The sequence below is a fragment of the Pangasianodon hypophthalmus genome, chromosome 1 (assembly GCF_027358585.1).
Source record: "Pangasianodon hypophthalmus isolate fPanHyp1 chromosome 1, fPanHyp1.pri, whole genome shotgun sequence".
Taxonomy (NCBI): domain Eukaryota; kingdom Metazoa; phylum Chordata; class Actinopteri; order Siluriformes; family Pangasiidae; genus Pangasianodon; species Pangasianodon hypophthalmus.
The window spans coordinates 7,480,344-7,495,670 of NC_069710.1; the positions used below are offsets into that span (position 1 = coordinate 7,480,344).

The following is a 15,327-nucleotide window of genomic DNA, read 5'->3' on the forward strand; positions in this document are numbered from 1 at the left end:
TGCTGGGAACCTACTGTCCCCACAAGGATAGGAATATCTGAACATGTTGTGTGTGTGTGCGTGTGTGTGTGTGTGCGCGCGCGCACTGGGAAAGGTCCATACTGAGCATAGCCGAAGGACAGGATTGTGTGCAGATGAGACCCAGAAAAGCTCTGACCTGAAATCACAAGATCTCGCCTGAAAATTGCTTTCCCAGTGTCTCATATTACCTGGTAGTTCAGTATACTGAATAGATAGATGAATAAATGGAGGTGAGCATAAGTAGTTAGACAGATAACAAACTTAGATACATATACAGACCTTCTGCTGTTGCTCTATAAAACATTGGTTTTCAGGCAGCAATACTTCCACCAGCAGTTCACAGTTAAGACAAATGAGTGAGAATGTGCGCAGAGGGTTACTATGGTTTCTGATATGAGAGGCTGTTTGTGGCCCAGCTGTTCTGTGCAGCTGCTGCTCAGTGCCGTGTTCATTAGCTCCCTTCACAGGCCACTCGCTCTACATTCAGGCCCAGCCAAGGATGAATTCAAGGCAATCACAATAATAGGTTGGCCAATCAGGCTAAACTGTCTTCAGATGCAATTATTTCTGGCCTGTTTTTCACCAAGAACATGTCGGCACCTTGAAAAGGCACCCACACTCCTATGTAATAGGTGTGAGCCAGAGGTATCAGAGTCCAGCCCTGGTTAGCCACTACACTGTTCATCAAACATGTCGAATTTAGACCATGAAACACACAACACTGTGTTTTGCATAACCAACCTTACACTCTTAGAACCCTTAAAGGAAAACTTCACCTTGAAACACTTTTTTATTTCTGTTAAAATATTTATAATGCTCAGAGATTCTGGTGTGAATTTGTTGGTCGATGCTGTATTTTCTTTATTCCTGTGGGGGGGGGCATTGCTTGAACATTTACACTGATGTTTAATAGGAGAAAAAAAAATTCAACTATCTCAAATATAAGGGATAATGGTCAGTTTTGTCTGTTAGCACCTAAAAACAAAAGAGCAAAGGCTTTTTGTCTCACACACCATTTTCCAGCAATGATCAATATCATATTAATGTGAACTCAAAGGTGGAAATATTGGAGACAGCAAACCCTGGGCTCAAAGCTCCAGAATGGCATCCCGGATCTGGTGTATTTCTACCTCACATCCAACATTCCTGGGATAGCCAGGACACAGGAAATGGGGTGCTGAGGATGCTGCATTAAACTAAAATTCCATGATATTTTTTAACTGTAAATGCTACAATGATAATAATACATAGAAAAACAATGAAAAACATAAACAAACTTTAAAATGAAGTATGTTGAGGAGTTTTTGTGTTTGTATTCTGTAGCACATGTCCACCTTTGGAGTGCTGCTGTCAACTTAAAGGTGAAGTGAATAACACTGATTATCTCGTTAATGGCACCTGTCAAGGGGTGGGATATATTAGGCAGCAAGTGAACAGTCAGTTCTCGATGTTGATGTGTTGGAAACAAGAAGAATGGACAAGCATAAGGATCTGAGAGATTCTGATAGAGGCCAAATTATGATGGCTAGAAGACTGGGTTAGATCATCTCCAAAATGGCAGGTCTTGTGGGGTGTTCACGGTGCAGTGGTTAGTACCTAACAAAGTGTTCCAAGCGAAAGGCTAGCCCATCTGGTCCGATCCCACAGAACAGCTACTGTAGCACAAATTGCTGAAAAAGTTAATGCTGGCTATGATAAAAAGGTGTCAGAATACACAGTGCATCACAGCTTGCTGCATATGGGGCTGAATATCAACAGACCAGTCAGAGTGTCCATGCTGACCCCTGTCCACCGCCGAAAGCGCCTACGGTGGGCACGTGAGCATCAGAATTGGACCTGGACCATGGAACAATGGAAGAAGGTGGCCTTGTGAATCATGGTTTCTTTTACATCCTGTGGACGGCCGGGTGCACATGTGTCGCTTACCTGGGGAAGAGATGACACTAGGATACACTATTGGAAGAAGGCAAGCTGGCAGAGGCAGTCTGATTCTCTGAGCAATGTTCTGCTGGGAAACCTTGGGTCCTGGCATTCATGTGGATATTTCTTTGACACGTATCACGTACTAAACATTGTTGCAGACCAAGTACACCCCTTCATGCCAACGGTATTCCCTAATGGCAGTGGGCTCTTTCAGCAGGATAATGCGCCCTGCCACACTGCAAAAATTGTTCATGAATGGTTTGAGGAACATGACAAAGAGTTCAAGGTGTTGACTTGGCCTCCAAATTCCCGTCTGTGGGATGTACTGGACAAACAAGTCTGATCCATGGAGGCCTCACCTCACAACGTACAGGACTTACAGGATCTGCTGCTAACATCTTGGTGCCAGATACCACAGCACACCTTCAGAGGGGGGATATACACAATATTAGGCAGGTGTTTTTTAATATTTTTAAATTGTTTATATATATATATATTTTATATTAAATTGTTATATATATATTTATATATATATATATATATATATATATATATGTCATAGTGCATAGTGCATGTCACATGTATGCTGCTTAAAATTCCAGCACCCCAATTTAAAATGCCTTCCTGCATTTCTGCTGGATAGGCTCCGGATCCACGATGACCCTGACCAGGATAAAGTGCTTACTGAAGATGAATAAATGAATAATTATCTTATAATTATGGAGTTTGTACCATACACCACTCTTAGACCCCCCAGAGGGACAATCAAAGTCTTTATTGTCTTTGAGTGTAGAAGCTTCTAAAACCTAATCCAGAGTCACCCCACAGAAATATGTAAGGCATGTTGTACAGAAGTACATGTTTGTTCTACCATGTTTTAATCTGTAATAATAATTAAGCTTGCTTTCTAATACGAGCAGTCTCTGTGTTGTGGTAATTGATTGCATTTGAGCTTTTGTATCACTGCCAACTGAGTTTCTTACCATGACAGCATGGGGAGAATTTATTGGCATGCACTACAACTGTGCAATCAAAAAAGCATGACCAAGAAATGTTTATTAAAAGCCAGAGCTTTCTTTTACTCAAAATATTTTTAATTATGCAGCATTTGACACTGGGCAAATCACTCCCAGTTATAGATATGCCAGTGAAACACCACACCAGGACAGTTCAGTGATTTATGCGAGCAACTGAATTTTTATTTAATTGCTGTGGGTAAATTTCTTGCATTAATGAATGCTTTAATCTAATGTAGCCAGTGTTTGTTGGTAAACTATGCTGTGATGTTCACTGTATGGTCCAAGATTAAGCAGAAGGGAGAAATTCTTTTCCAGACCAATCTGGATGGAAAGCCTACATATGCTCGTGCTATAAACAACATATTGCTTACATCACTTCCGGTCTCTCAGGCTGCCTCTGCAGTAATTAATGGGAAAAAATCAACCCACACGTTTAGTCACACATTTTGAGTTTGGCAAAGGATAAAGAACCCATACGAAGGCTGTATGTACAGCATGTTTTTTTTTTAATCTCCTGGTCTGAAGTTTCTTCTGATTGAGTTGATATTGCTCATAAAATAATAATAATTATAATAATAATAATAATAATAATAATCATAATAATAATAAAACAGCATCTCACTCATCAGTAGAGGAGAAAAAAAAACTCTTGATGCTTCATATTTATGTTTCTGGATATATAAATAAATAAATAAATAAATCTGTAAATAAGGTAACGCGCGGTTCGGTCCCCGGAGGCTGCGCGCGCGCGCTGTAATTAAAACGTTTCCGTCTCGCACGCGCCGCCGAGTGTGACGCAGCACAATGCAGGTGTTGGTCTCGCGGGGTGGGGGGGTCCGACGGAAACGACAGAAAAGGCACGCGCGTGCGTGCATGTGTGCGTGCGTGCCCGCGCGCGCTTCTGAGCGTGTTTTGAGCCTGCAGTATGGCATCTCACATCCTGCTCTTTTTAATCTTCGCTGCACGGCCCAACAGGCACTGTAGGAGCTCTGCGTGTTTGTGTGCCTAACTATCAGGCTTAATGATACTGAACTTCTGCCTAATCAGTTTATTTCTTCCACGATTGCCAAGTTTTGATTGACAGTCTCCAGCACGACCCTGGTTTAAAATCAGCCCAAATTCATTATAACCCTGTGCTACGCTAGCTGTCAAAACTCAATTATATTTTCCAGCCCAGAAGCATTTTCATCAGTGGTATGTCCAGATTTTTGTAGCCATGAGCTTGCACAGGGGATTCAAGAGCAGCAGACTAAGTGGTGCCATCTCTTAGGACGTTTTCATACTTGCGTCATTTTTGTGCACGAAAATTTGCAAAGTGATATCATTTTCCTCAAGCAGTGAGGAACAGCGCTTTTTGGATGCATGGCATGTCATCATGCAGGAATACCTACAAACAAGGAGTATAATATAATACACTTTGTACTGTAGTTATGCAGGCATGCATTTTTCTCTCTGTTTTAAGTGCAAGCACTTGCACCACAAAAGTGAGTTTTATAGTGTATATCAATATATCTCCTCCACTGATCATAACAAGCCTTTTCTTCAAGTAACATGACAAGTTGAACCAATCATGTCGTCTGCATGCAGGGCCGAGACAGGATAGCTTCCACACTCGATGCAGACCAGATTTTCACACAGCTTCCACACTCAATGCAGATTTTGCTAGCATCAAGTCCCAAACAACCATTTTCAAGAGGACCAGGGGTTGCTTCTCTGGAATGCTCCAAGGTTAACCCACCCTGCATCTGTTTTTTTTTTCTTTCGTTAAATGCAAGGGTGGAAATGACCATGATTGTTGGCAGTACGAGGATTTGAACCTTCTGATCAGCAGCCCAAATCCTTAACCACAAAGCCACCAATAAATGAATTGTTTTGCCTGATAATGGATTTAATTAAAACCTACAGCACTACAATGATTACTCAAATCAATATGTTAGATATGACTAATTGACTCTAGAAGTACTAGACCTCTGGGCGTCACAACCTCATGGGTCCTCAGTTCGATTTGGGCCTCACGTTACTGTCAGTGTGGAGTTTTGCACGTTCTCCGCATGGGTTTCTGTTCAGGTTCTCCATTTTCTCTCATTTCCCAAAAACATGTCCTTGGTGGATTGGCTACAGAAAATTGCTCATAGGTGTGAAGTATATGAATCAGTGCGTGCACGGTGTGCTGTGATAGACTGGCGTCCCATCCAGGGTGTACTGAATGAATAAATGAATGAATGAATGTTTTGTAGTACTTGATACACTGTAGATTTAGTGAAAATCTACAGCTAGATATGATTATCTATGAGCTAGATATGATTAATTAAGCCTGCATGACTTGCATAGAAGTAACAGACCTCACAGGAATGTGACTGGGTGTCAGAGGTGTTGTGGCCGTGCCATTCTCATCCCAGCCCTGGGTGTTGTTGGGAACATTCCTAATCAGGCAACACTGAATTTTTGATGTCACGCTTCCTTCTTTTTTTGCCTGCAGATGAGAAACCTGACTGAGAGGATGAGTTGCTTTTATCGTCTTTCTTCAGATGAGCCCAGCAGTCGACAAGAGACGAAACAAAGCATTAAGATGTTCCCAGATTCAATCTGAGTGGAACCAAATGCTCAATGTAGACTACAGTTTCTTTTACTCCTCTTTGTTCCAGCAGGAAGGCACATGATGCTTTACAGTTGTAATAGCCTATTTAGAGCATGATGTTAAATTTCCTCCCATTCTGAAATGAAATATGTAACCTCACATTGATCCAGCATCAGCACAGTTTTATATACAGGGACGGTGGGGGAGGTGGAGGTGACTCACTGAAGATGCTTACAAAAACATCATTGAGCACGCACACATTTAGCGGAATTACTGCACAGCCCTCTAGTGGAACGTTATTGGTACTACCTGACTTCCAAACAAGTGTCATTTCGATGTCCAGAGTAGAAAAAAAATGTTGTTTAATAAAGCCTGGGACACCTACCTGCTGCCAAGGTGCAGTGTGTGAAGCCAAGCTGCACTCAGATCTACGTCTTAACTAATCACAGCACAACACTGTAGCTAAATGATATCTAGTTTTCTCTAGGTGGGCTTCCTCTGGCTAGGAACATGAAAGCTTTTGTCTAAACCATAACCCAATTCCAGTCCATGAATTTAATCTAGTGAAGGGCAGAGTAGGATTGGAGGAAGGGAAATAATTTAATATTCAAGTCTTCCATGGTATTTCTGCACATTAGTAATGCTCTCTGTGCAAATTACAGAGGTGAGGATGTTCGTGAATACCAAGACATGAAATCGGATTTGTGGTGTCACAATCATGGAGTGCCATTTTGGCAAATCCTAGAACACTCTACACTGGATCTTTGGCTCAGTGTTCTCTCAGATAGGCATGTCCTATAAGCATGCATGCAGTAGGTGAAAAGTAAAAATAAATAACTCAACAGTGTCCCCTTCTGTCTGTTTTGGAAGGTGAGTAAACATTAAAATGTGGCTCTTTCTGCTGACAGCAGCTTGACAGCTTTTAAATGTTTCCATTTTTTTTTTTTTTTTTTACAGATTTCAGCACATATCCATATGTCATGTCCAAAATGATTCATGATTCATTTATTTTATGAAAAGTTCCTTATCTCATGTATCCACAGCAGAGTTTGAGGGAAGGACTTTGAGGGGGCATGTTCTTACACACTGGAGCAGAGTTTAATGCCTGCAAATGGTCTGTTGTTGGTGTAAGGATACTTGAATGTAGGAACCACCTTGGGAACAAACCTGCAGCTCCACAGTGTTTAGGACCTCTAAACAAATGAAAAAGAACTGCATAGACCTTTACCTGCAGTATCAAAGCATGCCCACTAGGTGACTATACTGTCCGGCAGTTTCTAGTCTTTCTGTCCTGGTTCGATTTCTAAATACTGAGAACTGACTGCTTAGGATTTATATATCTTAGTTTATCTGAAATAGGAAGCATTAACGAAGATGGTTCCCATACTCACTCAGGAAAATGACATTATAACATGACATATATTATATAACATTATATAAAATAACATATATTAATTATAAATATCAGACGGAAAATGTGGTCTTTAAATATATACATATATATATATATATATATATATACACACACACACACACACACACACACACAGTACTGTGCAAAAGTCTTAGGCACCCTATTTTTTTTTAGTACAAACTTTGTTATAGATTTTTATTTTATGTCAGTAAAGAAAGCAGCATATTACTTAAGAGACCACTTTTCAGACAAAAAACATAATGAAGGCTGTGGGTTTTGCTGCAAAAATAAGAAGCAAGTTCCTTTCCTTATATAATTGCACTAATTGTACCTGAGACTACTATTTTTTTTTTTTAAGCGAAGGATCGTCACACCAAATATTGGCTTTGTTTCATTTATTACTGTTTACTGCTCTTTATATATTTTTTTTAATGTAGAAACATTTAATTTCATCATTTTTGAAGGTATCTTTGCTCTACAGCATTTCTTTGCATGTGCCTAAGACTTTTGCACAGTACTGTGTGTGTATATTATATATATATATATATATATATATATATATATATATATATATATATATATATATATATATAGACCACACTTATATATATATAAAGACCACATTTTTCCTCTGATATTTATATTTAACTTAACACCATAACTCAATTTTGCAGATTTTTTCTGGAAAACTGACAAAAAGCAATGAATTTAAACCATTATCACTAATTAATAAAATAAGAGTAAAGCAAATGATCAAAACAGCAGTTTGTGGTTAATTTTGTTTTATGTCTGCATATAACTATTGCTGTAAAACTAACAAAATTGGGTTTGAAACTTGCAACATTTTCTTTTTAATTATTTATTGCATTATTATCTATCTACCCATCCATCCATCCATCCATCCATCCATCTATCTATCTATCTATCTATCTATCTATCTATCTATCTATCATTAGTATTATTACGTAGTAGTAGTAGTTGCAGCAGTAGTAGTAGTAGTAGTAGTAGTAGTAGTGGTATATAAAGTAACAGGAGTTCATTCTAATGTACACATATTTCATGAATTGTGAGTGAGGAAAAAGAAACCTTGATGAATCATAAGCTAAAAATACATTTTCTTCTGTTGTTTACAGAACGTGAAGTGTGCCTGTTGTTAGTGTAAGGATACTTGAATATAGGAACCACCTTCACTGTAGCTTTAATATTACGTTTCATTGTATAGAAATTGTACAAGAGGTTAGATTAGTTATTAAATATGGAAACTGCATTGGGCGCAAAGTATAGTTTGTTTTGACATATTTATTCAGCAAGAGATGCTGCTACTAACCTCAGAGAAATTAAAAAATTCTTGTTCTGGTTTGGCTCTATAAAATCCATAGCTATTATAGAGGCAGATATTCATTTTTTTATTAATCCAGATCATTTGCATGGTTCAGTAACATACAGTCAGTAGTTAGTCAACACACCAGCATTTATATTGTGCCATATATAAGTAATAGACCTCTCAGGATTGTGATTGAGTGACAGATTTGGTGGGGAAAGGCTTGTGTGGCCATGGTTTTGAGTTTTATGTACTGCTGCTCTTAAATGCCCATTAACTATGATTCAAAAATGAATGGTTTTGGTTATGAATAATTTACATATTGCCTGTCAGATATAATCACAACAACCGTCATACAGCCACTTTTGATTAATGTCTCCCATTCCCATTCCCTGCCTTGTCTTGTCCTATAGAGCTGCACACTGCAGACACGTCGTCTGAGTTTAATGCTGGCCAATGAATCATTTCAAGATACGTGCTGTCTGCGCTCTCATTTTCTGAGGAAAACTCTGGACACTTAAATTACTACACAAACAGGAAAAAGTGATGCTGGTCATTGTATCTATTCCACCAGAAAATGTGGCTAAGTGCATTTCCATTGAGCCTCGGTCCATGTAATAATTCTTTTGGGACAGTTGGACAGTTATATCTAAATTATGGTTTGATTATCAGATTTTCCTTTCTAGGGTTATTTCAGGCCACTAAGTGGACATAAAACCTGACAAAATACTGGGAAAAGAGTCCAAATTCAATTAAATAAATAAATAAATAAATGCAATACAATCAGGTGAAGACAGAATTTTTATCATGTAACTTACACAGATGTAAACTTACATAAACCATAATATATGTTTCAGTGAAAAAGTAATAATTATACTTAATGAAATATTAAGCAATTGCTGGTTGTATCACTGCTTGAGTTGTCTTTAATAAATGTGAAAGGCATGCAGATGAGCACTCCAAAGATATTCTCCCAGGCTCAATAATTCATAAGAAATATGTAAGATCAGATGGTATGTTGTAAGGAAATGCCTTTGTTGTTCCTGAAATATTAATGGTAGAGTTTGGCAAGAATGAGATATGGAGTAAGATTATGTACATAGTCCAACACAGTTAAAGTAAGAAGGATGTTAATCTTATCAGTTCACTTGCTTTTTCATTATTATTATTATTATTATTATTATTATTATTATTATTAAGGTTGCATTCACTTGGGAAACATGCAATGAATTCCAGACAACAAGTAGCTAAGGAATAAAACACTTCTTTGATGAATAAAAATGTAAACCATTAGCAAATTCACTGTGGTATAAAAGGAATAAAACACTTTGTGATGTGCTGTTATTGGAAAGTAATCAACAGTGGGGTGGTGTGATGTGGTTCAATGTGAAGCAGAGTTATTATCACCACAAATAATGTTGATTATTATTTTCCTATAACAACACATCCCAAAATGGCTTATACCACAGTGATTTGTTGCAAAATGTCTGCAAAAGAAGTTAGTTCCTATTCCTGCTTTTGTAACAACAGCTATAAACAGTCGCTCTGTAGATAATAAGAGAGAAAACAGCATAAACAGACTCATAAACAGGTCAAAATGATCATTTTGGACTCAAGTAATGTTAAAATAAAGAAGGAATGTTTACAGAGCTTTGACTGTAAGTCAAGGATGTTAGTGGATGTCACGTCCTCTTACAGTATGTAGTCCATTGGTGAACTGCACTTCAGGTGTTGCTTTATTCTCCATGCACAATAACAGCATATCAGCAAGATAATGTCGAAACGCCTCCTTAGTAACATGAACATTAGCACGAGAATTCAGTCAGATATACTACATTGTAGGCTGGATGCAGGTTTTCACTATGCACTAGTACTCTATTTCCCTTCCTCATCCCCATAATAATACAATATGTACAATATTTCCATTAGGTATTTCATGCATTTTCAGTTAAATACAGATTGTTATGTTATGGATAAAAAGAAAAGCCCTACGTCCTGATGACTTGCCTGCGATGGAAGACTTACAGTGTTACATCTGACTGTTACGTAGCACTGAAACTGGAGACTCCTTCCAAAAATGCCAAATTAAGGTCTACTCATAGAAAGCCATGTCAACTATTACACTTTTTTTTTTCCAATCTGTTCATGTGGAGTATCTGCCATACAATTTCCTGTGTGAGTTTTTACTAAAGAAACGATAATTAATAGAAAGAAAAAAACGGATATAAATATAAAAACGGATCTACTGTCAGAGCTGCTGTTATAGAAAATTAATCAACACCTTCTGACCAATCAGAATTGAGCTGCTGCTGGGGCAAGACTGCTGGGGCATAACAAAATTTACACAGTGACACATGGTCAAAATGATTGTTTGTTATTTCTTTCTTTGTTTGTAGATTATTTCTTTAGCAGATATCACTGTCATGACGTGCAGGCTTAAAAATCCTCCCATTAATCCCACTGATACATGTCATAAGGTATCCAGATTGAGTATCACTTTTTCTGTGGATTGCAATTTGGAGAGATCAAGCGATATAGTATGGCCAAAAGCAGACGAACACATAAGTAATGCCAAAAAAAAAAAAAAAAAAAAAGACTACTAAATGAAAGCACTTAGCTTTTTGAAGAAACTGTATATTGTTCATGGCCCTTTCTTTGATGCATGAGCTTTTATAATGATGTAACTATATGTGATAATGATTTATGATATCAGTATAAGCCTTATATGAGAATTGTGATCTGGATGCAGGTGATAAATTCTTTGGGGAAAAAAAAACATTTGGCATCTTATTTGGTCATTCAGTCAGTGCTGTAACTTAGCATCTACCGTAGGTTACAGATTTGTCTAACATCAGAGTGCTTTATTTGTGATTAAAGGTATTCCATGTTAGGAAGCTAAGTTCTTTGCTACTATCCTGTATCGCTGCCTCAAATTAAGGTCATCATGTCATCATCGTGATGATGATGATGGAACATGTCAATGTTCTCATTGATAATCCATGTAATGAACATGGATTCACAACAAGATAGGAATATTTGCATGTTTGGGTTGTAGTTTTATATTAGGTGCAGTATCTCCAGCTCTACAAAAGGCACCTAGATTAGTGATTTTCCACATCTGACAAAAACATCACCAAAAATAAATAAATAAATAAATAAATAAATAAATAAATAAATAATAATGAATAGGTGTGCATGATAATTGCTGAAATGAAAATTATGATTATTTTGCACATTATTTAAATAATTATTTAAGATTTTATTTTATTTTATTTCGCACTTTATTGTGTCATTCTTTGAAACCAACTGAAAACTCTGTGCACATTATAATCCCATATTCTTTCAAAGGTATGATGATCAAAATAACATTGCTCTTTGGTCACACAGTGGATCACTTAAATGCTAATATAAATAACAAGAAAAGAAATAAATGTCAAAAAAGGGGAAAATGAGTGAATGAATGAACGAATGAATCACAGTTTTAATTAAATACATCAAACTCAGTTAAAAAAAACAATATCTAACGTTCATCAGTTAGCACACTTTGTGCAGGATCTAGCTAGGGTTAACTGATTGAGAAAGCTAAAAAATAAATAAATAAATAAATAAATAAATCAATAAATCACCATCATGATTGAAGAATAAGAGGAATTTTGCAGAAGCCATCCTGACAGTGGAGTTCACGTGCTCGCGGGTGCTGTGGTGGGCGGAGTCAGAGCGCGCGTGAGAAAAGGCGGACGCTGATTGGTTGCTGTCCATGGTACCCAGTGAAGGCGAGCAGATGGGGAGAACGCGGCAAGCCGAGCTGCTTTAGCACAGCGGTTTACTGTGTGTTCACTTCCGTATGGGAACCTGCAGCTAAAAACATTAGCATGGGGAGCACACCAGCATGGTCAGTGATGGGAGCATGATCCCCAGGCAGGCTTTATTCTCCCAGGTAAGCCGCTTTTTTATATCACTCTGTGTGACTGTGCTTAGAGAAGCTAGTATAAGGCTTTCCCACAGCGGCAGGTCTTTAAACATGGCAGAAACCACTGGCTGGCTGGCCAAAGGGCTCATAACACACTGATTACACTTAACCTACTATAAATAAATTAAACCACAAGCTATAAACACACCTGAGCCATTTAACACAGAAAAACATGGCCAGATGAGTAGTAAAGTGTGATTGTATAAAGATAGCATTGAAAATATTTTGTGTTTTAATGTTTTCATAAGGAATAATACACAACAGGGTGTGCTGCAACAGGAAAATAATCAACGATCTTTCAGTGAAGTGACACAAAGTGGAGTTATTGCTATCAATCCGAAGTATGTTCCGCACATCCCAAAGTGTTCCCCTATTATAAAACATCGTTTGCCAAAGATGACATTATTTTATTAATTAAAACAACAACATATTTGGGGATCCTGAAGGACTCGTGGTTAGGCCTCGGCGTTTTCACTGTCGCGGCCCGGGTTCGATTCCTGAGCCGGGGAACCGAACCCCGACTGCTGGTGTTGTACACGATAAAATTGCACAATAAAGAAACAATAACATGTTAGAATGAGCGCATTAATATAAAGCTGTGATTTGCCTTGCAGTCGGAACATCTGTCAGAGCTGCTTTTATAAAAAAATGAATTAACATAATAAATCTGTGATTTGTCATGCAGCTGGCACTACTGTCAGACCTGCTGTTAAAATTATACAACAGTTAGTTCCGGTCCACTAATTTGATTGGTCGAGCAGCGTTCCAAGAGTGCCTACATTTATTATAACCACACTGGGGTGTTTCGCTGTGTGTATCACTCCGCTCGTCTGTATTCGCCATGTAAAATTCTACTTCCTAGTTCAGAACAGTTATTACAGTAGTGTTCGTGATGTCATCAGTGGGCAAGGCAACGAATCATTTTCAGGAATATAACGTTTGACTTAAAATATAAAAGCTCTTCAGATGAAGATGAAAAGGAAGAAGGGAAGGCAGTTTTACCAGAAGCACCTTTAACAGGAATGTAGAAAGCCATGAAGTGTAAGTGTGGCTAAATAGACAAAACATTTGGCCATACTGTGTCAGAAAAGTCAATCACTTGACATTATTTTCTTGCTTATAGAACTGTTGTATAAAAGCAATATTGTGAGTGCGATATTACCGAATTACCTTTTGACCAATCTGAATCCAGCTTTCAACAGCACTGTGATATAAATCATTTTAATTTACTGAGCAGTCTCTGTCAGTCTCTACTAAGGGTTCACACAAACACTATATTGTTAATTCATGTTTTTGACCTCCCACAGAGTTAAATGTACAGAATCATTTCTGGTGGTTGCTTGAAGAATTGAACTTGTTCTATTTTCTCAGAAAGCATATGATGTAAGATATTCTCCCCGTCAGCCAATGATGCAACTTACACTATATGGCCAAAAGTATGTGGACACCTGACCATCACACCCATATGTGGTTCTTCCTCAAACTGCCACAAAGTTGGAAGCAAACAATTCTCTGTAATGTCTTTGTATGTTGTAATATTACAATTTCCCTTCACTTCCCTTCAACTAAGAGACCCAAACCTGTTCCAGCATGACAATGTGCACAAACCAAGCGAAATGAAGCCATGGTCTATGAAGGCTGGAGTAGAAGAACTTGAGTGTCCTGCACAGAGCCCTGACCTCAACCCCACTGAACACCTTTGGGATGAACTGGAACGCAAAATGCACCTCAGACCTCCTCATCTGACATCACTGCCTGACCTCACTAATGCTCTTGTGGCTGAATGAGCACAAATCCCCACAGCTACACTCCAAAATCTAGTGGACAGCCTTCCCAGAAGAGTGGAGGTTATTAAAGGTGAAAGGGGGACTAAATCTGGAATGAGATGTTCAACAAGCACATTTGGCTGTGATGATCAGGTTTCCACAGACTTGGGGCCATATAGTGTATCATCTCCCTATAATGAAGCATTGTGTTTTATATATAAGCTTGAAGCTTGTTTTCTCTTACTGCTGACATTGTGCAGACCTACTGTGTATATTCTACTAGATCAAGCCATTGCTCTTATTAATATGTCAAGTGAAGATTAAGAAGATGAACATTTGCCTTTTTGTGTTACAGTTTTGTGTTAGGTCTCAGTGCAGGGTTAAAGAAAAGGCACTAGATTTATTGTACAATTTGGTGACTTCCTGGCTCTGATTCACTCCTCGAGTTAATTCTTAAACTAATTATTACATAAAAAGTGAGGCATTGTGCTGTGCTCTGACGCTCCAAGGCTGTATTTATAGAACCAGAACCTTGCTTTAGTCCAAAGAACCTCTTACGAAATGGTCCCCTACACAGACAAAGCATGTAGGCCCTAAAACTTCATATGATTTTATATGATCTAAAAGTAGTTAGAGTTTAAGATGAAGTTAGTGATTAAGACAAGAATTAATCTCGTTAATTTATTTATCAAGCTAGATTGGAACAAATTGTTCAAAGGAGCATTTACAGATGGAATGGCATAGCTATGACAATACAGTTAGTTCATAAAAGAATTGTATCCTACAAGAGCTCCTACAAGAGTTTGTATAAGTTTGAATTTTTATGTTTATATTACCGATTATGTTTAATTTAATTACATACACGACTTTTGTATGGAAAAAACGAAAATTTTCTAAATGTTGTTTGATACTAATGACTTGGAGGAAAGCAATCCAAAACAATCTAATGATGAAGATAAATAAGTCTAGCCATATAATTAGCAGAAAAGAAATGGCGCCCTAGAAAAGGAGGAAGAGTTAGTGAGTGTTTGTGGTCGCCAATGCACTGCAATGGCTGAGCTGCATTACTGGAAGATATAGCACTCACCATGCCTAGGAGGCAAGCTTTCACCATTTAGTCATCATTTTGATGTTTTCAGGTTGCTTTTTTTGGTTTCATTACATATAAATCAGCTGTGCCATGAACGCTCACTTTGTGAGTGTAAAGGAAACGAGAGGTACCGAAATGTTTGTAAATCTGGTGGGAATTTTTTACTTTATAAACATTTTTTGCTTTATGAAAATATTTACAGACACCTTCATTAACAAAGGAAAC

The 15,327-nt window shown here is 37.9% G+C and overlaps 1 protein-coding gene across 3 annotated transcripts in view; it reads left to right on the plus strand.

The window, feature by feature from the left end:
* The first annotated feature begins 12,067 nt into the window (after positions 1-12,067).
* The window catches only part of LOC113526984 (E3 ubiquitin-protein ligase HECW1), an 80,387-nt gene continuing 77,127 nt past the window's right edge, over positions 12,068-15,327 (plus strand). For 2 of the 3 annotated variants that reach the window (XM_026914450.3, XM_053236362.1), the window contains exon 1: positions 12,068-12,213. In XM_026914450.3, the coding sequence (XP_026770251.3) occupies positions 12,166-12,213 (48 nt within the window). In that variant the 5' untranslated portion in view covers positions 12,068-12,165. The remainder of the gene's footprint in view (positions 12,214-15,327) is intronic. The other variant, XM_026914451.3, reaches the window with a different exon arrangement.